Raw genomic sequence first — 25194 nt, 5'->3', positions numbered from 1 at the left:
ACGTCTGAAAACATCGACACATTCAAAGTACCAAAAATATGTATACACGACCTTATGGTCCATATATTAGGGTAGTGTATACATATTTTTGGCACGTGACTGTACAAATATATGTGATAAACACAAAAATAAATGCCCTTACCAGGATTTGAGTCAATCCACTAAAAAGTAAAGCGGGTCACAATATTATTGCATGTTTTTCATATAATTCAACTAACTAACTATTGTGGTGCAGTGACCCAAAGAGGGTCTTGGCCTCCAAAACGAGAGAAAGCCACCTGTCCCGATACTGTGCCACTTCCTGCCAGTTATCGGCTTTGAGTTGGCACAGATCTGCCTGTGCACTGTCGCTCCAGCGGTATCTGGGCCGACCCACTGCACGGCGACTAGTCGGTCGTCCCAGATAAGCTCTCTCCCCCAATCTTCTCCACTCTTCCTTATTTTGCACTAATCTGGTCCATGTTTTAGTCCTTCCAGCCATGTCTTCTATTTCATCGGACCATCTTTTAAATTGCCTAGCCATTTATCTCCTCCTCTAAGTTTTCTATGTATTTAAGTATTAATAAATATTCATATACTTAGGAGCCGTACTACGCCTATTGTACATGGCACTTGCAGACTCTGTAATTAACTATGGTATTTCTAGCTATGGGAGAATATATAAAACATACTTACAAAAAATATATGATATTCAAATAAGATTACTAAAAACTATAGTTCCCTTGAAAATAAAACTTCAATATAAAAATAATTATCACAAATTGTTTAAATACTGTAGAATATCTAGTGTATATGACAAAGTAAAACTTGCTGTAATATTAGAATATAAACAATTGCTGGGGCAGCTGGACAGGTATAGGAGACCATCCCACCTCCGGACCTTAACCAATGAACCATACTTTAAAATAACTAAAAGCAACAATGAATATGGGAAAAGGCTCTGGCCAACATACCTGCCTAATATCCTGAACAGCTTACCCAAACAAGTAGTAGAAACTTTAGTAAAACATCCTGATAAAATAAAGAGTACACTTAAGAAAGCACTGATTAATTGAATTAATTTTGTTACAAATAGTATTATAATAACATGTAAACACTAACTGCCAACAGGACTAATTATATACTTAGTTAAGGCTAAACTTAGTTAACACAATCTCCAAATATAGAGATTATAACTGAGTGCTGACTGTACCTCAACAAAAAAAAACTGAAATAAACAGATTAAATTTTGAATTTTTTTTTTTTTTTGGAGCAAAACTGTCCCAATAGTAGCATATTAGTAGAATGTGGAGAAGTTGATGTCGATCAAGGGGAGGGGCACGTGATTGATACATAACAGTATTCCTATAATTTTTTACAAATCGGCCTAGCATATGATGTATTTACGGTTGTTTTGTATTTTCGAATCGAAAAGTAGAAAAAAAACACATTTCAATTTTTTCCAATATTTTTATTTCCTCCAATGGAAACCAATTTATTTATATTATTTAAAATTCGGGATTGGCGGGATCTTGCTCAGCACAGGGAGGATTGGAAAGCGAGAGAGGAGGCATTTGCCCAGCAGTGGGACACACAAATAGGCTAATAAAAAAAAAACTTTTTTTACACCCACCCGTTATCTCCAGTTACCCGTCAACAAGATGCATATAACTGCGTCGAAATATCGAAACTCAATAAAAACAATAAAAAAGGTAATCACGGTTTATATTCCGGTCGATTTACCTCTCGTAAAATTCTTAAAAATTGTTGTATAAATTTCCAAACTTAACATAAGGTGAAACGATGCATACATCATTATGAATGTCTACTGTGGCCACAAATACTTTGCGAATGTAATACAATGGTTACATTTTCCCCTTTCCTTATTTTGTGTCTCATTTGCATGAAATGTACGTACATTATTGTGATGGGCACTGATTACTAACAATTAGTCTGGCATGTGAAACATGGACAATAGAAAACATATTTCACTTTAAAAACAAGATGCTTTGTAACTGTTGCAAACTAGGTTAGTCACTCAGTAACATGACTTTTTGTGTTTCTATTTAGAGTAGTTTTGTCCAGATTGGAATTTATTATTTATTCTTTTACGATGAATCCATATTATACCGTGAAGTGGTAGTTCAAAATATACAGGATGGATAATTAGTCACCCAGGAAGGTAGCGGTCTTTAATCCCCACGGCGACTACTATCCGGCTTGGGGACCTTCCAGTTTTACAAGCATAAATGCAATCATCCAAACAAAAAAAGATTAATAAAGATTAGTAAATGAAACAAAAAGTGAAGAAGAAATACAAAAATTCTACTGGAAGAGGCCTATACCTTTTATGAGGGTTCTGGAGTAACTTTTTTTTAGTAATTAGGCGGATCCACACAGAGCGAACATACGCGCGAGGAAATTTCCTCACGCATAAACCGGCCAATGTAGACGTGCCTCGGCCCAGGCGGCGCGCGCGTTTTCCTCGCCTGAGCGCGCCGCTCGCTCTGTGTGGACCCGCCTATTAAGATTTATCTAAGATTAAGTACATTTCCTTTATAGTGTATTGTTACCCAGAAATTAATTGCTTTTTATTTATTAATTAGTCACCCTGTATATGATCAGCCTGAGACTTGTTCTTGTAAAATTTGGGTAAACTGCCCTGAGCATCTTCTGTACGTAATATTACATATCAATAAACTTGGGAACATCATTCATAAGCACTCAAATGCCCTAACCAAGATTCGAATCTGGGACCTCCTGTTTCGTAGGTAGGATCATTACTGATTTTTTTTACTAACCTATTACGGTGTACCCACTGCTGGGTGAAGGCCTCTCCCCTAGTCTTCCAAAACCCTCGATTTAGTGCTTCTTCCAGCCAGTCGTTGAGGAAGATATCTAAGTCGCCCCGCCATCTCCATCTGCCGCGTCCGCGCCTTTGTGGTATCCACTACTGATAAGTTTTGTTAATGTTGATTGAATTGAATAGGCTAGGAGATATGTGTAAGAACGGAAACATTACTAGTAGCTCTGTGAGCTGTAGACCTTGCGTTAGAAAATGTAAAAGTGAAAAATACTCGTACTTATAGACCGCGGGTTTCCTGGCCCGCTCCTGCATATTTCGTCAGTCATCGCCTCCCGGCTGATACTTTGTCAGATGATAGTTTAGATGCTGTTTTAAGTTAAAAAAAATGTCAGCCGGTTGTATCGCGGTGGAAAGACCGTCAGCTGTAAAATGAACATGTAATGTATGCGTATGAGTAATGTGTGTGTATCGTGATTGGCGTTTCAGGCGTTTCACCTGATGAAATGCTACATGCAAAGTTTCATGTCATGATTTGTTATTGCTATCATAAAAAGGTAAAGCGCTTATTTGTTACATGTTCATGCGCTGTCTTACCACCGCGATATAGCTGGCAGACGTTTTTTTTAAATTAAAAATAGCATCTGAACTATCATCTAACAAAGTATCAAACGGGAGGCGATAACGTTAAAAGTGTTTCGTGGCTGCCATTCCTCAACCCACCAACAGAGCGTCAGCTGACGTCCAAGAGCGGTTAACCACTATACGAGTTTTCGCCCGGGAGGCGATTGGTCATGGAGATCTGTTCCTGGCTCGCAGTCTATTAGTTTGTTGGCTCGTCACGTGAACTTACAATGGTCTTAAGTTCCATAGACCCTATTGGCGCTTATGTCCTTTATGCCAATTTCCGCATTGTAATATGCCTATTTGAATAATAAACTATATTTATCTTTATGCGTTTTGAGTTAAGATTGTCCCATAATATATTTATATGCTTTTAGAAAACTATCTAAAAATTAAACATATCTGTTCTAGCGCCAGCACTCGTCTGCATGAAGACTCCCAATCCTCAGACGAGAAGATGGACACCTCTGAGTCCCAGCACACTCCCAGCTCCCTCTCCGATTATGAAGACCCGGAGACCGCAGACCCTGTCCTCCGACTGCAAAACCCAGTCAATATAGAGGATGATAATTTAATTAATAGTAGGAATAATTTAAAGATCTCAATAGAAAATTCTAATATACCGAAGAATTTAAGTTTAAGTCCAAAATTTAGTTCAACACTTACATCGACTACGGATCATCCGCTCATGGGCTTAGCTAGTCCGGATGAAAATTATCCGGACATAATACCAAAGAGAAGAGAAGAAGATTTAAGTTTATCAAGTATAGAAGATGAAAAGAACGAAACCAACGGGTTTTACTGTCCTGAGCGGAATACGAGCAAAAACAATTTGTATTTTAATGATAATTTCACAACTGCCGAAAGCCATATTTTAAGTAACGCTTTAGATGTAACGAGTCCGCCTGATGTCGCGAAGATTGAGAAGAAGTTTCAGAGGAATGGTACGGGGGCAGAGAATAAGGGGGATGGTGTGAACAGGTTCGAGGTGTTGAGGGTAACTGGGGAGAGTACGCCAAAGCGGAAAGAGGAGATTCAGGAGACTGAAGAATTTCATTCCGGGGTGAGTAGAATACCTTTTTACTTGTGTTAATCTGTATATTGTTGTTTTATAGCGTATATGTGACGATCCACGGTAAAAGGTACCTTATGGCGGTTGGCGCTTACGCTGTTATTTACGACGCTCCAATACTAATGCCATGCTATGCAACGTAAGCGCCAACCGCCATAAGGTACCTTTTACCGTGGATCGTCACATATTTATTTAAATATTACTAACAATTCATTACATTACAAACAATATATTTCTGTTATTGTTAATCTTCACTCGAAATTGTAAATATAATATATTAGTATTAGGCGGGTCCACACAGAGCGAGCATACGTGCGAAGCAATCTCTTCGCGCACAAAACGGCCAGTGTAGACGTGCCTCGGCCGAGGCGGAGCGCGCGTTTTCCTCGTCCAAGGCACGTATACACTGGCCGTTTTGTGCGCCAGGAGATTGCCTTGCGCGTATGATCGCTCTGTGTGGATCCGCCTATTAGTTAGTATTCGTTTTGCATGTATTTAATTCAGCGCCAGCGCATGTTTTCCATCAATTATACAAGATATGTAGGTACTTTAGAGTAGAGGATATTACCCTATTAAAAATGTATATAGTAATTCTATAGAGCGGTCACCACGATGCAGGCCTAGCATATACTCAGTATCTTTAGGTATTTAAATAAAAGTAAACAAACAATTTGTAAGTTTTCGGGTAGTTATAACATTTATTGGTTAACCAATACAAAACCGCCTGGATCTGTCACTGAACGACCTGACTTTAACCTGCATTATTTGATCATGTAATGTTTTCATCTACCCTCAAATGGGCAAATGTTCTCATCTACCCTCCCATTTGAGGGTAGATTTTGTTTACTTTTATTTAAATACCTAAAGATACAGAGTGAGCCAGTGAGCTAGTTATGTAGCTCTTTCTTTTTCTAATAAACGATATTTTTTTTATAATTCACTTTAGGAGTAATAGTAACCGCTGGTAACACTGTACTAATACCAAATAGAACAAATAAATCTAATACCTAAACGCCATGGACTCGTTAGGAATATCGGAATCTTTTTTCTCTAAAACTAGTATTTTTTCTCTGTGTTAGTGGTTTTGTTTAGGGTCTGTTTCACAATGTCAAAGTAAAGTCCTGAATAAGCTACTTCCCACTTATCTGACGAATAGTCTCGTTGGCGTTTCACAATCTTCAAATAAGCTTAACTGGTAGATAAAGTGCTTTGTGGGAAGTTTTATCTGGCAGTTACTTTATTTAAAAAAAAAAAAAAATTAATCTTTTAAAAATAACTAAAGTTTATTTCATAACAAAAAACATGCATTTTTCTAACGTAACTACAAATCTTAAATTAATAAGATTTGTTAACTAGCTATCCAATACTTTACTTGGTCATTGTGAAACGGGACCTTATTCACTGAACAACGCTCAAATCATTCAAAATTCAAAAATTTATTCTGCAAGTAGGCCTCAAGGGCTCTTTTACAAGTCAATACAACATTTATAGTACCATCATAAAGTGACATGAAAAATACATAACAACATTTATAAATACAACAGCCAATACCTGGGTAAACATTACATAATAATAATCTTAAAATAAATAATTAATACAATACAATAGAGATGTATAGTCTCTATGGTTAAAAACACATTAAATCTGGAGATGTAAAAGGTCCCCAATGTCAGAGTACTAATACTAATAAAATTTGGAGGTGTAAAGTCTCTCCAAGTGTCAAAATAAAATTTATACTGAATAAATAAACCGCGTCTGGACTGTTAAACTAGCAGTCTCATAAACTAATGCTACATTCTGTACATAACTAGTATGTACCAAGTCAAGTATATTATACTTTGCCGACTTTTTAATTTAAAACATACAAATGCTGCAATAATATTTTACATAAAAAAAACGCAGTTTACGGCTCACTTTACATTGGACATCTCTTGGCATAAATATGTCCAACCAAATTTACTTGAACTTGAAATTGCTAGTGGATCAATTTCCTTCACTGTACATATAGCTTTTTTGTTCGCTTAGTTTTCGACGATATTATGGCAGGCAGGAATATTCACCTATCATAATAGGTACTGGGATTTTCGAAACTGGCTATAAATTAAAAATACCAAAGTGAGGACATTAAGCACAAAGAATTTCGTGCATTGACCTGGCTGTTTCTATCTCTAATACACGTGTATAATTATATTGCTGTCCCGCCCATGGGGCTGTAGGTCAATGCCACTGTGCGAGCGGGACAGCAATATAATAATGTACGAAATTATTCGTGCTTAGCGTTCTTAGTTTCACTAACTATACTATGTATCTTTAGGTATTTAAATAAAAGTAAACAAAATCTACTCTCAAACTGCTTCTTCAGCCAGTTGAGGGTAGATGAAACCATTGCATGATCAAATAATGCAGGTTAAAGTCAGGTCGTTCAGTCACAGATCCAGGTGGTTTTTGGTTAAACAATAAATGTTATAACTACCCGAAAATGTATTAATTATTTGTTTTATGGGGTCCAAGTAGGAGGAGAGATTGAAACAGCAGTACAATTAGTTGAATAATGAATATTTATTATAATAATTCGCAGTCTTATATACTATTTACAAATTGACTAGAAAACAGAAAAGTAGGTATCTGGGAATGGTAGAATGTAATCCACCCGCCGAAGTAAAACGCGCCTCTGACGAAAGCGATGGCATATCTGCTATCCCGCTCTCCAGTGCCGGATACATGAAGTGGGTACTTGAAATTGCAGGAATTCAAGAGTACCCTTCCGTGGAGACGCCCTGTCTTCTATCACGCTCCAACCGTGTCTTAAATATACGCGCGCTGCCCGCGCGCGCCTCAGTAGCGTCCGGCCGTCGATGAGAGCGAATGTCACATAGTTTACTTTTATTTAAATACCTAAAGATTCAGAGTTTAGTGTAATAACACTGTAATGTTTGAATCAGGTAACCGAATGGTGCGAGTCCCCCGCCCACAGACCGAGGCCCAACTTTGACCTGCCTATCGAGTTGAAGACCACCATCAAACCCCCAAATGTAAGTATAACCACAGGGAGACAACAGTACTATGCATAAAATTTTGAGCCGGGTATGTCCTTAAACTTTTAGACCCGGGTATGTCCATAAACTTTTAGACCCGGGTATGTCCTTAAATTACTTCCAAAAGAATGGTATGGGCACTGTGAATGTCATCTCGCTTTGTGTTAACGGGCATAACTGGTTGCATACATCAAATTCTGTAAAAATATTGTAAAAAATGTAAATATCCAGAGGGGAAAATGAGGACTACCTTTGTACGAATAGGCGGTTTCCGGGCGTTCATTTTTTCGTGCTAATTATGGAAGGTGGAGGTAATGAATACAATCTTCATGTACCAAAAAGTGTCCGTCAAAAAACCTTGAATAGGTGGCGCTACAATACCTAGAATATTTGAAGAAAATATCAAATCATAGACAGCGCACTTCACTCCGTCAATAACGCCTATTCTTAGCTACTCTAGCGCTACTCTGGAGAGTTTTGGAACTATTATTTATAGCTGACAGTTGGACACTTTTGCAACAGTTCTGCCTATGGAGATGATATTCCTTACCTCCACTCCATACTTTCTCCTGCCCCTCAGGACCTGGATTCCCCCGACGTCGTATCATCATCGCAGGAGGACCGGTCGGCATACCAGGCCCTCTTGGACCCGTACACGGGCAGCGTAGCCCTGAGACCCACGCCGCAAGCGAGCAGTCCCACGCAACGCCGCAGGATACAAGTGGTATGACGGTTCCTTTTTTTCTTTTTTTTTGTAAATATTATAGGACATTGTTACACAAATTGACTAGTCCCACAGTAAGCTCAATAAGGCTTGTGTTATGGTTACTTAATAATATATAAATATTTATAAATACATAGAAAACGCCCATGACGCAGGAACAAATATCTGTACTCAATACTCATCACACAAATAAATGCCCTTACCGGGATTTGAACCCGGGACCATCGGCTTCATAGGCAGGGTCACTACCCACTAGGCCATACAGGTCTTCAAGATTCTTATTTTTATTATTTATTAATTAAACTTTACATATAGGTTAACAGTATTACACCAAGACACTTATATGGTGTCCATATTGAAATTAAAATAATAATTACATAAATCAGTAAAAAGTTGATAAAATTTATAACAATGAAATTATATAGCATATCATATCACATCTATGCCAATGCCAAATATATATACGATGTGCCCGTCAGATGTTTCTGGCTGAGAGAATGGGTGCCTAGCCAAGATGCCAATCGTCTGCGCTACGACAACGAAACGCACTAAAATGTAAGAGTTGTAGCGCAAACGATTGGCATCTTGGCTAGGCATTAAATGAAAACTATAGCGGATGTGATCAGTTCAGCTGTTTTTGAGTTATCACAAAAAGTTTCCCCTTCATAGTAAAAAGACGTACACCCACAGTTCATCACTTGGTCAACAATCTACTATACTTTAAGCTCCAGTTTAGCTTATTGTGACGGAAGAGCAACTACGGCACCCTACTCTGAGCATGGCCCGACATGCTCTTGGCCGGTTTATTTATTGTAAGATTCGACCGTGGTACTCGTGGTAGCGATTCCTAAATGTTAATCGAAAAAAATAATTAGTTACTAATTATTATTTTAGTAGCTAGAATGAAATTATGGGGTAATAGCCGTGAGAGTAAAAAAAAAATTAACTGATTTATAAATCACCCTAATAAATGTATACAATTATACATATTAATGAACTCAGCTCAGGTAAGAAAGCACATCAAATATTTTATGTAGGTATTTTATAGCAATCATTCAGATATGCATAGTGTAAAAAAAATAGTTTATTATAAAAATAATGTTTATTTTCATTTCTTTATTAATTTTATTTTCTTTTCCTTTTGTAATAATTCGATGTTTTCTGAAAGAGGTACGTATTTGTATGATTTGATGTAGTATATTTTTAATCAAATTTCTATAAAGAAAAGTAGCTACTGTATGTAGTTACATGATTTCTATAGTAATCTAAATTGTATTTTTTTTTATTAAATGCATATTAATTATTAGATGTAATGTTTTGAAAAGATGTGTCCCGCCGAGTTTCTTGCCGGTCCATATTGGGATACCCTCCTCCAATTGATGGGGGGTTTTTTTGACGACCGGTTTGGCCTAGTGGGTAGTGACCCTGCCTACGAAGCTGATGGTCCCGGGTTCAAATCCTGGTAAGGGCATTTATTAGTGTGATGAGCATGATTCCTGAGTCATGGGTGTTTTCTATGTATTTAAGTATTGGTGATTGTAATAAGGTTGATTTTGGATCTTGCAGTTTTTTGAATAATACAAATGAGTGTTGCTTGTTCTACGATTTATTGAAGACTGAGGTGTGTATAGGAAAATACTTATTAACTACGCTATGCATGTGTGAGTGGGCCATACACACATATAAGATATTTTTTAAACAGCTGTAACATACCGCCCACCAAAAGGATATTGATTATCCTTTTTCAGAATCAAATAATCATGCAAAATTTATAACAAAATTAAAAACAATTCATCATTATTATGTGTAAAAATTCTTAACCAGGTTTGCATAAATATCAAAATTGGCAAGAAATTTACAATTGAATAAAAATAAGAATAAATATGTTCTATCAGAACATATATAAATTTTTGGACGTTATTAACAAGTATAACATTAGTATTTTGTAATACTTCAGAATTAAACAAGTTTAACTATACTGTTACATCGACTGGAAAGAAACAAAGTTTACTGATAGAACGTTTGACAATATTTTCACCGCTCTTGACACTGTACACTCGTGTTAGGCCGTCGTTTCCAGGATGTTTGGCAACAATGCGTCCTAACAACCACTTTCCAGGAGGTAAGTTTTCGTTTTTTATTAATACGAGTTGGCCAATATCAAATTCCGGTTCCTTTTTTGTCCATTTCGTTCTCTGTTGGAGTGTTGATAAATAATTTTGTTGCCACGTATGCCAAAAATCATTTAACATTTTTTGCAGGTGTTGCCAACGGGACAAAACGTTCGTGTTCACATCTTTGAAGGTTGGTGATGGTATGGTTATCGGTGCCTCTCCAATCAAAAGTGTCCTGGGGTTAAAGGATTCGTGTTTCCATCGTCGTCTATGGGAACGTAAGGCCGTGAGTTGAGACACGACTCGACCTGGCAGATCAGGGTTGAAAATTCTTCAAAGGTAAGATGAGAATTAAGGACTCTCTTTAAATGGAACTTCATGGACTTTACTCCACTTTCCCACAATCCACCAAAATTGGGACTGTATATTGGTACAAAATGCCACTGAGTTCCATCTAACGCCAGCTTTGTAGCTATATCTCCATCAAAGTCCAATTTTGCTTCTTCAAATGCTTCTGCCAAAGCCTTATTTGCTCCGATGAAGTTCCTCCCTTGGTCACTCCAAAGATGTGCGCACCTGCCTCTTCGTGCCACAAAACGTCTGAAGGCCCCAATAAAGGCTTCCGAGGTTAAATCTCCGACAAGCTCCAAGTGTATGGCTTTAGTAACCATACATACAAATATAGCTATGTACGATTTTATGGTTCTTAATCCTCTCCCTTTTGACATAAGTGTTTGATATGGACCAGCGAAGTCGACGCCACTGTTCAGAAATGGACGTGCTGGGGTAACCCGTTCCTTAGGTAGATCTCCCATTAACTGCTTTTTGGCAGTGGCGTTATGTCGTGCACATATCAGGCATTTGTGGATGTACGATCTGACCCTTTGTTTCATTTTTAGGATCCAGTATTTACTTTTTAGGTAGCACATCATCAGCTGTTGTCCGCCATGAAGGGTTCTTTGATGAGCATCAGCTACAAGTAAAAAGGTAAGTCGGTTCTTACTGTCCAAAATTATAGGGTTCTTGCTATCTTCGCTCAAATTTGCGTGTTTAAGACGACCGCCCGCCCTGAGTACATGGACTTCATCCAGGTAAGGATTTAATGATTTCAATTTACTGTCACATCTTACGTTTTTATTATTTTTTAGTCTAGTTATATCATCATTAAATGCATGTTTTTGAACCAATTTAATACAACTTATCAATGAATTTTGTAATTCTTCTGTTAAGAATATGGGGTTCGGGGTAAGCTTCATATAGTTTAAAAAGCGTCTGCAGTATGTAATCGTCTTAATAATTTCTTGTAAATCATCAAAATCGTCAAACTGGTTTACAATTGAATAATTATCTTCTTCTTGTACCTTGAGGTTGGTGTGGAAGGTTCGTTTCATTTCCAGGTCTGTCGTGGTGTCTGGCTTATTGAATAGAATATCATGAGTTTTTAGCCATTCTGGCCCATTCCACCATAAATGATGTGAGATGAGTTCTGGTAGCGGTGAACCACGTGACGCAATATCCGCAGGGTTCGATTGGGATGGGACATGATACCATTTATCACCAATGTCATCGAGAATGGACACCACGCGATTCCTGACGAAGGTTTGCCAGCGGTTAGGGTCTCCTTTTAACCACGACAAAACTATGGTTGAGTCTGTCCATGCGACCACTTGACTTTCAGGGATTCTCATGGCTTCTCTAATTTGTTTAAACAGCTTTGCCAGCAGCGCAGCGCCACATAGTTCTAATCGTGGCAAATATACTGGTTTCACTGGACTTACACGAACTTTGGCAGCAATGATATTCGTCTTGATATCACCTTCTTCAGTTTCTACTCTTAAATAAGCGACAGCTGCATAAGCTTTTGTAGATGCATCAGAAAATCCGTGTATCGTAGTTTTATCTAGTCTTAGTTTAGTGGTGTGCAGCCATCTTGGTATATGAACGTCCTTTAAGTTTTCAAAATTGTGTCTTATGTTTAACCATTCTTCTTTTATTTCAAGTTCTACTTCATCATCCCAACTTGATCGATGCAACCAAAGTTTCTGGATAAACATCTTGGCTTGAATTATGCTTGGTGCCAACCATCCCAAAGGATCGAACAGTTTTTGCGTTTCTGCTAGTATGTTTCTCTTTGTAATAGTGCTTGGCTGCTGGGGTAGTTCAAGTTTGTACTGAAAACTGTCTTCACCCATGTTCCAAGTGATACCCAGTGCACGTACAGTTCCATCCAGGTTGATATCCATGTTTACATTACTGTTTGTCTCATCCGGTGGGAATTGCTTTAAAAAGTTGGTGCTATTAGTCGACCATTTCTGCAGATCAAATCCTCCGTTTTTTAGAGTTTTTGCTACATTTTTCGCCACATCTACAGCGTCTTCTACGTTATCTTGACCCGACATGAGGTCATCCATGTAGAAATCTTCTTTAATCGTTTTTGCAGCTACTGGATGATGTTTTCCTTCGCCTTCAGCGACCCTTTGTAACGTTTTCACAGCTAAGTAGGGTGCAGATGCTGTACCAAACGTGACACGAAGCAGGCGGTATTCTTTGATAGGGTCTGCTGCACTTTTGCGCCAAAGTATACGCTGTAGATCTGCATCTTGTTTGGTAACTAAAATTTGACGATACATTTTCTGTATGTCTGCAACGAAGCAGATTTTCTTCATACGCCATCTCATGATTATGTTTCTTAAATCTTCTTGAAGCTGTGGACCCACCAGTAGCTCTTCATTGAGTGAAATATTGTTTGTGCCTTTAGATGAAGCATCAAACACAGCTCTCACTTTCGTGTTTTTGTCGTTCCTAATCACAGCATGATGTGGGAGATACACTGATGGGGTTTCTATTTCCGTGTCTGGAACTTCTTCCATGTGCTTCAATGTTGAATATTCTTCTATGACCTTGGTGTATTCCCTTTTGAATTCTTTGTCCTTCTCAAATTTTCGTTCTAATTGTTTGAATCTTCTTAGTGCTATGTCCCTTGTTTGACCTTCTGTTGACTTTAATTTATCTGTTCTTGTAGGGAGTTTCACTACATATCTTCCTTCTTTTGTTCTGGTAGTTGTATTTGCATAAATCGATTCACAAAGCTTCTCATCCGCTGTAAGTTCTGGTTTTTCTGCTGAATCCAGTTCCCACATGTTTTTTACCAGAAGGTCTAAGTCGAATTTGTGATGCATGACAACAATATTTTTTGAAGAATTGCCTTCAGCGTCTCCGAACACAATCCATCCGAGGCTTGTATTTTGTGTACACGGTGAGCCTGGAGGACCTTTGATTAAGCCATTCAGTAAAATTTGTGCATAGACCTTAACGCCTAGAAGCATGTCTACTCGACCTGGTTGATGGTAGTTCGGGTCTGCCAGATCGAGTCCGTTAAGGTGCTGCCAAGCGTGGTGAGTGTTGGTGAGTGCTTTTGATGGGAGCTCAGTGGTTACTCGAGTAGATAAGACAAATGCATTGATGTTTAGGTTGAAATTAGTGTCAAATCTTGACTGAAGCTCACACTGTACCATACTGTTAACTGAGGTCTTCATTGATTGCAGTCCTGTGGCTGAACCCCTGACAGGTGTCTTGTGTAGTTTCATCATCTGCACGGCTCTCTCCGTGATGAAGTTCGCTTCTGAACCTTGATCAATTAAAGCCCGTAGTGTGAGCACTTGCCCCTTGTCACCTTTCACCAGGACAAGCGCTGTAGCTAATAAAGCATCTGTCTTTTTAGTAATGAAGTGCGTTGCTATGGTAATATCATTTTCTCTATCTTCTTTTGGTACATCATCACTATCATCATCATTATTTTCTTCCATCTGATTAAGATGTGCCTTTATATCCTCGTTCTTTGTGTGATGTAGTAGGGAATGATGACGTTTATGACAGATTTGACAGGATGTTGGTAAACGGCACTTGAATACGGAGTGGCCGCTGAGCAGACAGTTATAGCATAAATTGTTTGTTTTCACGTAGTCATTTCTTTCAGCTACGTCCATACCTGCAAAATCCTTACAGTGACTCAGCGTGTGATTGTCGTTACACTTGATGCATGTTCTAATTGAAGTCGCTGGTGATGTTGTATTTAAGCTACTTTGGACATTAGAAGGAGCTGGCGAAGTTAAATGGAAGGTTTTCTGCGTAGCCGGTCGAGAACTTGAGGGAGCCGTCGAAGTAGTGTGGTGTATAAATTCCAGAGTACGGAATTTGGTTTCAAGAAAAGTCCTCAATTCTGACCACTTCGGTAAGTCATCCGGTGTACTCTTAAAGGAATATTCTTCCCAGTCCTTATGAGTCTCTGTATCAAGTTTCGACACAATCAAATGCACTATCATGGGATCCCAGGATTCAACGGATACCTTAAGGTTGCTTAGACTGTTCAAACACTCCGTAGTTGTGTCTAAAAGTGATTTGATTTGATTAGCAGTTTGCGAGTATAACTTTTTCTGCGAGAATAATCTTTTCATGATAGCGTTAACAATTATTCTTTTGTTTCCGTAACGATTCTTTAAAGTCTTCCAAGCTTCTTCGTAATTAGCGTCTGTTACTTGTATGTGCTTAAGTAAAGCTTGTGCTTCGCCACTGACACTATTTTTCAAAAAATGCAACTTCACAACGTTGGTTAACGAGCTGTTATTGTGTATAAGTGACTCAAATATGTCTTGAAACGTTGGCCAATCTTCATAACTACCACTGAAAACTGGTGGCTGTACGCGAGGTAACTTCACTTTATCTCCTGTTATGGAACTGTCAGTGGCAGTATGATTGCATTTACCACTCGAAAACGATGATAGCATGTCTTTTATATCGCCACTCAAGCAAAAATACAAATCTTCATGAATGTAGTAATCTTCATTAACCAAATAAGGTATGTCCATTCGCCTTTCCGTCGGTGTACACTTAAGAAGGTCGTGATGCGCACTTTGAAATATACTCCAGTAATGTTCTATATTTTTTAATCGCGACTCGAGATAACCCCTTGTAAGTCGTGCTTTAGAACATTTCTTGAGATTTGTTTGCGTTTTTTGTAATATATTTGCTGTATCTTGTAACAAACTTATTAATTGTTCCGTAGTTGACATTTTGTTTCACTTAATTTCACGTAGATAAACGACGAAAAAGTTCAATCTTATAATATTATTTAGTTGCATTCAAATGTTTCATGTCATGTCTAATCACTTTATAATGTTTATAACTTGCTATTTGATTGCAAAGCACACTGCAAAGTAAATGCAAAGAACAAAGTATTGCAATTTAAATGCAAAGATCACAAAATGTTCACTATGAAAAAACAGTCGCCGGCCGCCTTATCGCTCTGGAAATTCTGGAATGCAGTCCTTTTGTTCTCGGTCTCCGGCGAACTAAAGACTTCTTTGTTGCTATCCGGTTCGGTTTGGACCATATGGTGATTGTAATAAGGTTGATTTTGGATCTTGCAGTTTTTTGAATAATACAAATGAGTGTTGCTTGTTCTACGATTTATTGAAGACTGAGGTGTGTATAGGAAAATACTTATTAACTACGCTATGCATGTGTGAGTGGGCCATACACACATATAAGATATTTTTTAAACAGCTGTAACAAGTATTTATATATTATATATATCGTTGTCTAAGTACCCTCAACACAAGCCTGATTGAGCTGACTGTGGGACTTAGTCAATTTGTGTAATAATGTCCTATAATATTTATTTATTTATTTAAACCTTCTCGGGTCAGAGGTGTAGGGTTAGAGCCGGCGTAGCTTTATTTGACGTTCACAAGCGCATTGTAATATGCCTCCTTAAATTTTTTTTCGTCCCGCCACCTCTGCCTCGGTCTGCCTCTGCCACGACTACTCTGGGGATGCCAGCTAGTGGCTATTTTAGCCTATCTGTCATCATTCATCCGGCAGACATGTCCAGGCCAGTCCCAGTTTAGCCGGTTTTTGTTAAAGGTTACAATACAGCGACAAAGTTTATACTTCATCATTCATTTCATAATGACGATAACACACATTAGTATTACACAATAGTAACGGTGGGAATCGAAACAATAAGGTATTATAGAGCGACTCCATTGTTCTCATACATGCGTTACTAATATCGAACTTACTGCTTGACAGCTGTTTTTTTTTTTTTTTTAAATCGCGTCAGTGGCAAATAAGCATACGGACCGTTTAACTTTCGTTTTCATTACACTTGCTCGGAATAGTACATTATGATACAAGTGCGAAAAGTAAGAAATGCGCACGTGTATGGTACAGTCAGCCAAAAAAGTGGTTTACCACTTTTCAACTCTATTTGTCAAGTAATAGAGTTGAAAAGTGGTAAACCACTGTCTTGGCTGACTGTACGACGTTTTATAGTACATATAGCCGTTTAAAATTTCGACATAGGCATGTAAAGTTCTAATTTCCGCATTAGGGCGCTAAAGTAGCACCATATGTACTGTAAAATATATTTTTTTATGCACATGTCCTGAAGGGCAAAGGCCTATATTGTTCCCGCGGGAGTTATGGATTGTGAAAAACAAAGAGTGAGTGAGCGAGTGAGTTATTTCTTTTTTTAAATTATGTTACTAATTCATACGACCCAAGTAGGTATAAATGAGTTTTATACTGAAAGTACTGACGTCGTTGCTACTATGGGACGTCTAAATATCCTTATTGATAGATGTCAAAAAGTGACAATACTTTGTAAAAATTAGGTTTTACGAAAAAAAAAAACATTTTAAGTGGCAGTTTTACCAAAAGCAATTACTTTTTATATACAAATACTTTAAAACATTCAATATAACAAAACCAAAATTTAGGTTCTAAAGTCAACATTTTTTCCTTCTTTTGGCTTCAGAAATGCGTTGTTAAAATGTAGGGGTTATTCCCACTAGTTACCACCAAGTTGTTACTGGGAATTTTTTTCCCACCTTTTACCACTGGTAACTACTGGGAAAAAAAATCCCAGTACTTACCACCAAACCGAGTTACCACTGGTAAAAGGTGGGATTTTTTTTTCCCAGTAGTTACCACCAAAATTTTGTTAGAGTTCAATACTAATAAAAACAGTAGAAATAGTAAAGTATAAATAAAGAGTGCTTTAATAAATAGTTGTAAGTCGATTAGTGTTTCACTTAACTGCTTTAAAAGTGATAAAAAAATTTAAATCCGGTGCAAGGGCATAAAATTAAAAGTTAAAGAGAAATTAACGTTTGGTTGAAATTTATCTTATACATTGTAAATTGAATTAATTGTGACGTTATCTATGAAACCTGAATTTTTGTCGAGGGCGCTTACGCCGCACTGCGTAGCGCAGAGTTGTATTTATATAGGAGCATCGCTGATAATGGCGTAAGCGCCATCGACAATAAGGTCCGTTTCAATAAATAACGTCCCAATTATACGCATGAACAAACAAATCAGTCAAAGATCGACGATATTGATCACTTTTAAGGCAGTTTACTCAAACAGTAATCGATTTATAATTAAGAGCCCTTAATCCTTGGAGCGTTCTCCGATTTCACGAAATAACGCTCGATAGATGGCGTTGGCGCTCGGTACGCGAGCGCCGGCAACGCGACGCGCGTTTCAATGCAGACTAGAATAATCTTGATAGTTTTCAATATAATTTCAAGCAACATTAATTTTAGTGTCATATGATATCATATGGGCACTCTTTATTTTATTGTATATGCACAGTAGTTTTTTTTTTTATGTACACTACTACTAAGTTTACAGACTATCAATAGACAGAAAATCTTAATAAAAGTTCATTTTTTACAGTATGCCTAACAGACTCGCTTATTGATGGATTTTCAGTGTTACTTTTTTTTTAATACTAAGTCGGTTGCAAACAAGCATACGGCCCGCATATGTACGCCTGCAACTCCAGAGGAGTTACATGCGCGTTGCCGACCCTAACCCCCTCCCGCCCCTCGTTGAGCTCTGGCAACCTTACTCACCGGCAGGAACACAACACTATGAGTAAGGTCTAGTGTTATTTGGCTGCGATTTTCTGAAAAACGCATTTTCACTTGAAATTACGTTAGGGTTTGCATTATTATTTTTGACCCGGATGAAGTCCAAGTTCTCATGATGGAGTCAGGAGTTGGTCACCAGAACTCCTAATCTACTAATTATAATCCCATCGTGTTTGGGCTCAAAAGATTTGCCCTGACGAACACCATCGATCTAGATGAGGTCCAGGGTCTCATGATGGAGTCAGGAGTTGGTCACTAGAACTCCTAATCTACTCATTATAATTCCATCGTGTTTGGGCTCAAAAGATTTGCCCTGACGAGTACCATCGATCTAGATGACGTCCAGGGTCTCATGATGGAGTCAGGAGTTGGTCACCATAATTCCTAATCTACTCATCATAACTCCATCGTGTTTGGGCTCAATAGATTTGCCCTCACGAGCACCATCAATCTAGATGATGTTCAGGGTCTCATGATGGAGTCAGGAGTTGGTCACTAGAACTCCTAATCTACTCATTATAATTCCATCGTGTTTGGGCTCAAAAGATTTGCCCTGACGAGTACCATCGATCTAGATGAAGTCCAGGGTCTCATGATGGAGTCAGGAGTTGGTCACCAGAACTCGTAATCTATTTATCATAACTCCATCGTGTTTGGGCTCAATAGATTTACTCCGACAAGCACCATCAAATTACCATTAGGGTAAAGGCACCTATTACCGTGGTAGTTAAGGAACTTTTCAAAAGAGATCCAAAACTTAAGGGTATCAATGCTGTCTAACAGCCAGGATTTTTTTTTTTCATCAGAGCATTTAATGAACTTTCCGTTTCACACGTTTTTGGATTCATTTTGGGTTATTATATGTATTAAAATATTTTTTGAAGCCAAAATGACCAAATCTTCTATTACCGTGGCAAGGGACAGGCTGTGATTCTATTATCGCGAATTGAGCTTTCATTACCGAGGGTACAATTGGCATGATTTTTCTGCACTCGTTAACAGAAACCAAACTCAAAATTCGAAACCTAATACCGAGGGTTAAAACAATAATAACGACGTGGGTTCTGTATATTATTTTTGTGTCATTAAGTTTAATAATGACACAAAAATAAAAAATAAAACTATAGGAGTATGTTTAAAAACAAGAGATAAATATTCGAAGAGATTATAATTACACTTTGGCACAATCAAATACTATTAAATAGTTAACTTACCAAGTACCCACGAGTACCTGTATAAGAAGTTATAAGTTGAATGTTTTACATGTAAAACAACAAAAATTATTGTTAGTAAAGTTTTACTAAGGACGTATATGACAAATAGGCCTGCCTGTTATTAAATAAAGTAATTTTTAAATGCTATAAAGATTGATAAGAGTTTGTCTTACTGACATAATTAGCTGCACAAAAAAAAACAAGTAAGTAACATTTTCTCATAAGGTACAGCGTAAATTATAGTCGAAATTTTATAAGCTGGACGTTTACCACCTGAGTACTGTACCACGTAAACGTCCACATTATAAAATTTCGACTATATATAAAAACATGAAAATTTTTAATTCTAATATTTTTGATAAGGTAATTAAGTTATATAAAGTCTCTCACATATTATGTGTTATAATTTACCCGTTTATAACTAACAAATCACAGTACTTTTCTTATTGCTGATTCTTATAGCTAAAAAAAATCATGTCTGAGATTTTGGACTACTGTATAAATAAAATTATATAAAAAAAAATCTAATCGGAATTGTCCGGCAGTTGGGTACCCTTCCTTGTCTGTCAGAGTAATAACTGAATCAGAAAACAGAAGAATTTAAATCTGATAATGATAACTGAAGTCTAAATTTTATCAACGAAATCTGTACTTGCGGTACCCTAAATGCGATATTTCAATACAATACCCAATAGTCACTCGGTAATAGATAACTCTTTAAGAGCCTATTACCGACCCATTCGATATTTCTCTGGGTCGGTAATAGATTTCTATACATTCTATTACCGAGGGTAATCTGATCATACCATCGGTAATAGGCTTAATTTGGAGTTTAATTAAACCTAATTCCGACCCATAAAAAGAATAAAACACAGATGTTTTTTCAAATCAAATCCAACACGTATATTACAAGCTTCTTGTAAAGACAAAATCACATAACTGGCAAGTAAATTTTAGGTTTTAACTCAAAATAAAAAAAAGTTGACAGATTAAGGGTTCCCATAGAAACAAGGAAATCAGTGCTGAAGTTTTTGTTAAAAATTAAGGGTTAGTTGAATACTTTCCATACCACGGAAATAGCTCTTTAATAGCGTGAATAGATCAAGATTGGAATAAATAAAAGAAATTATAAAATTGATAATTTGTACCAAAACTAAAGAGTAAATAACAAAACTACCACTTTTTCTATTAACGTGGCATACCACGGAATTACTTACCACAGAAGTAATTGGCGCCTATCACCGCTGTATTTTATTTTCAATTTTAAACGTATTTCCCGGTCAAAAACTAAGTTAAAAGTAATTCAAAATCGTGTAGAAAACAATACACAACCTCTTAAAAGGCATTGCACTAGTTTATTTGCCATAACTATTACGTAAAACACTAAGTAAGATTGGAGTGCACTTACCTGTGGAGTCACGCGTCTGTATGGAACAACCGGTTCTTGCGCCGCCGTCGCACAAACTGACGAATCGCGAGTTTTTTGTTACACTCACACAAATGCACACTAATGGGCACGATAGACCAATGAATGAGCTTGTTTTGTGTATGCTTTATTTCTTAGAGAATAGATCTGTTTGCTTGCAAAATGCGTATTTGTAAACACCGCGGTGTTAGACGTCGATTTTGATACCCGCGTTAATAGCCGCCGTTACCTATGATGAATAGATTAGGAGTTCTGGTGACCAACTACTGAGGCCATCATGAGACCCTCGACTTAATCTAGATCGATGGTACTCGTCAGGGCAAATCTTTTGAGCCCAAACACGATGGAGTTATGATGAATAGACTAGGAGTTCTGGTGATCAACTCCTGAGTCCATCATGAGACCCTGGACCTGATCTAGATTGATGGTGCTCGTCAGGGCAATTCTATTGAGCCCATACACGATGGAGTTATGATGAGTAGATTAGGAGTTCTGGTGACCAACTCCTGACTCCATCATGAGACTCTGGACCTCATCTAGATCGATGGTGCTCGTCAGGGCAAATCTTTTGAGCCCAAACACGTTGGAATTATAATGAGTAGATTAGGAGTTCTAGTGACCAACTTCCTGACTCCATCATGAGACCCTGGACTTTATCTAGATTGATGATGCTCGTCAGGGCAAATCTATTGAGCCCAAACACGATGAGGTTATGATGAGTAGTTTAGGAGTTCTGGTGACCAACTCCTGACTCCATCATGAGACCCTGGACCTCATCTGGATCGATGGTGTTCATCAGGGCAAATCTATTGAGCCCAAACACGATGGAGTTATGATGAGTAGATTAGGAGTTCTGGTGGCCAACTCCTGACTCCATCATGAGACCCTGGACCTCATCTAGATCGATGGTGCTCATCAGGGCAAATCTTTTGAGCCCAAACACGTTGGAATTATAATGAGTAGATTAGGAGTTCTAGTGACCAACTCCTGACTCCATCATGAGACCGTGGACTTTATCTAGATTGATGATGCTCGTCAGGGCAAATCTATTGAGCCCGAACACGATGAGGTTATGATGAGTAGATTAGGAGTTCTGGTGACCAACTCCTGACTCCATCATGAGACCCTGGGCCTCATCTAGATCGATGGTGTTCATCAGGGCAAATCTATTGAGCCCAAACACGATGGAGTTATGATGAGTAGATTAGGAGTTCTGGTAACCAGCTCCTGACTCCATAATGAGACCCTGGACCTCATCTAGATTGATGGTGCTCGTCAGGGCAACTCTATTGAACCCAAACACGATGGAGTTATGATGAGTAGATTAGGAGTTCTGGTGACCAGCTCCTGACTCCATCATGAGACCCTGGACCTCATCTAGATTGAAGGTGCTCGTCAGGGCAACTCTATTGAGCCCAAACACGATGGAGTTATGATGAGTAGAGTAGGAGTTCTGGTGACCAACTCCTGACTCCATCATGAGACCCTGGACCTCATCTAGATCGATGGTGCTCATCAGGGCAAATCTTTTGAGCCCAAACACGTTGGAATTATAATGAGTAGATTAGGAGTTCTAGTGACCAACTCCTGACTCCATCATGAGACCCTGGACTTTATCTAGATTGATGATGCTCGTCAGGGCAAATCTATTGAGCCCGAACACGATGAGGTTATGATGAGTAGATTAGGAGTTCTGGTGACCAACTCCTGACTCCATCATGAGACCCTGGACCTCATCTGGATCGATGGTGTTCATCAGGGCAAATCTATTGAGCCCAAACACGATGGAGTTATGATGAGTAGATTAGGAGTTCTGGTGACCAGCTCCTGACTCCATCATGAGACCCTGGACCTCATCTAGATTGAAGGTGCTCATCAGGGCAACTCTGTTGAGCCCAAACACGATGGAATTATAATGAGTAGATTAGGAGTTCTAGTGACCAACTCCTGACTCCATCATGAGACCCTGGACCTCATCTAGATCGATGGTGTTCGTCAGGGCAAATCTTTTGAGCCCAAACACGATGGGATTATAATTAGTAGATTAGGAGTTCTGGTGACCAACTCCTGACTCCATCATGAGAACTTGGACTTCATCTGGGTCAAAAATAATAATGCAAACCCTAACGTAATTTCAAGTGAAAATGCGTTTTTCAGAAAATCGCAGCCAAATAACACTAGACCTTACTCATAGTGTTGTGTTCCTGCCGGTGAGTAAGGTTGCCAGAGCTCAACGAGGGGCGGGAGGGGGTTAGGGTCGGCAACGCGCATGTAACTCCTCTGGAGTTGCAGGCGTACATATGCGGGCCGTATGCTTGTTTGCCACCGACTTAGTATTAAAAAAAAAGTAACACTGAAAATCCATCAATAAGCGAGTCTGTTAGGCATACTGTAAAAAATGAACTTTTATTAAGATTTTCTAATCGCAGTATATAGCACTTCTCGGAACTCCGTAGCTGATTACGATCGCAACGAATGCCTGACAATCGAGCACAGGTCCGTCCTCTAAGCGCGCTCCGCGCGGACTGAGAGCGGGGCGTCGCTGCTGCGTGATTTATACGTGTTTTAAAAAAATATAAATTTACGGCAATGTAGGTCCCATAGTTACGATTTTTTTTTTATAGGTTAACATAAAGTTACAGTTTGCTATAATATTATTTTTAAAGCAAAATATGCGTACAATTTGCGGAAATAAAATATAATAAAACCCTGTTTTCGCCAAAAAAATGAAGAAAACTCGGAAGGTATTTTATCAGTTTTTTCAAATGAATCTTCGATTGTTAATCATTCCAGCCCCTCGTACGAGATATGTTGAATCAAATTGTGGTCATTCATGTACCAAATGATTCTTGTTTATAGCAAAATTGAGAACCGAAACGCCACATCTCACTGCAAAATTTGGAAAAGACTCCCAAAAAACCTCATTAAAAAAGAGGTTTAAAAGAGAAAATGAAAATTTGAACTGTTGGAGCCCCTAGTTTAGGAAACGATTATTTAAGTACGTTATCAGTTTTTGAATAATTACTAATAGTTACGTCGTAATCTTGAATGAAAAAGGAAGCATTTTACAAAATACGCTCGTCTGTAGGAATAAGGACTCTTAAACTAATAACTAATTAACTTATAATTCATTCAACTTAATTAATTATTGATTAAAGCACTATATTTTGACTGTTTTTATTAGTATTGAATGCTAACCAAATTTTGGTGGTAACTACGGGGAAAAAAACTCCCACCTTTTACCAGTGGTAACTACTGGGAAAAAAAATCCCAGTTGTTACCAGTGGTAAAAGGTGGGAAAAAATTCCCAGTAGTTACCACTGGTAACAATTTGGTGGTAACTAGTGGGAATAACCCAAATCTTTCGGAATTCTCGTGAGCACCGTGTATTATTGTTTACTTTAACAAAGAGGTAGATGTGATAGAAAAATAATTTGTTCTAGCCCCCAGACGATGACCAGGACAGTCTAGACAGCTGCAGTGTGCATTCTCTAGAGTCCGAGGCGGAGCCCCCAGAGCCTGAGCCGGAGCCCGGGTACCACACACCTGTCGAACAGGAGCACAGCAAAAGGTACTTATGTGTATCAACCTTTTGAGATTTTGCGAACAATTTGTTTATTCTAGTCCCCAGGGCGATGAATACAGCTTGGATAGTGGAAGCGTATCTCTAGAGTCTAAAGAGGAGCCCCCGAAGCCCGGGTACCACACACCTGTCGAACAGGAGCACAGCAAAAGGTACTTCATGCATATCAACCTTTTGAGACCCCGCGTACAATTTGTTTATTCTAGTCCCCAGACGATGAATACAGCTTGGATAGTGGAAGTGTATCTCTAGAGTCTAAAGAGGAGCCCCCGGAGCCCAGGTACCACACACCTGTCGAACAGGAGTACAGCAAAAGGTACTTCATGTCTATCAATCCTTTGAGACCCCGCATACAATTTGTTTATTCTAGTCCCCTAGACGATGAATACAGCTTGGATAGTGGAAGTGTATCTCTAGAGTCTAAAGCGGAGCCCCCGGAGCCCAGGTACCACACACCTGTCGAACAGGAACACAGCAAAAGGTACTTATGTTTATCAACCTTTTGAGACCCCGCGTACAATTTGTTTATTCTAGTCCCCAAACGATGAATACAGCTTGGATAGTGGAAGTGTATCTCTAGAGTCTAAAGCGGAGCCCCCGGAGCCCGGGTACCACACACCTGTCGAACAGGAACACAGCGAAAGGTAGTTGTGTATAGTTCGTGCCAGCTTTCGTAAATT

At 38.4% G+C, this 25194-nt stretch overlaps 2 protein-coding genes across 3 annotated transcripts in view; one reads left to right on the top strand and one right to left on the bottom strand.

The window, feature by feature from the left end:
- Window positions 1-25194, top strand: part of LOC133532064 (protein prune homolog 2) — a 37449-nt gene that overhangs the window by 1915 nt on the left and 10340 nt on the right. For both annotated transcript variants that reach the window (XM_061870553.1, XM_061870554.1), the window contains exons 2-5: window positions 3818-4469; window positions 7421-7510; window positions 8094-8237; window positions 24375-24502. In XM_061870553.1, coding sequence (XP_061726537.1) covers window positions 3818-4469; window positions 7421-7510; window positions 8094-8237; window positions 24375-24502 — 1014 coding nt within the window. The remainder of the gene's footprint in view (window positions 1-3817; window positions 4470-7420; window positions 7511-8093; window positions 8238-24374; window positions 24503-25194) is intronic.
- On the bottom strand, window positions 10130-15645 carry LOC133531965 (uncharacterized). Its single transcript, XM_061870420.1, has one exon. It carries the CDS (start codon window positions 15418-15420, stop codon window positions 10576-10578), a length of 4845 nt encoding a protein of 1614 aa, XP_061726404.1. The 5' UTR covers window positions 15421-15645; the 3' UTR covers window positions 10130-10575.

The sequence above is a fragment of the Cydia pomonella genome, chromosome 26 (genome assembly GCF_033807575.1).
Source record: "Cydia pomonella isolate Wapato2018A chromosome 26, ilCydPomo1, whole genome shotgun sequence".
Lineage (NCBI taxonomy): Eukaryota > Metazoa > Arthropoda > Insecta > Lepidoptera > Tortricidae > Cydia > Cydia pomonella.
The sequence above is the reverse complement of the archived record's forward strand: the minus strand, read 5'-3'. Positions and strand labels throughout refer to the sequence as shown.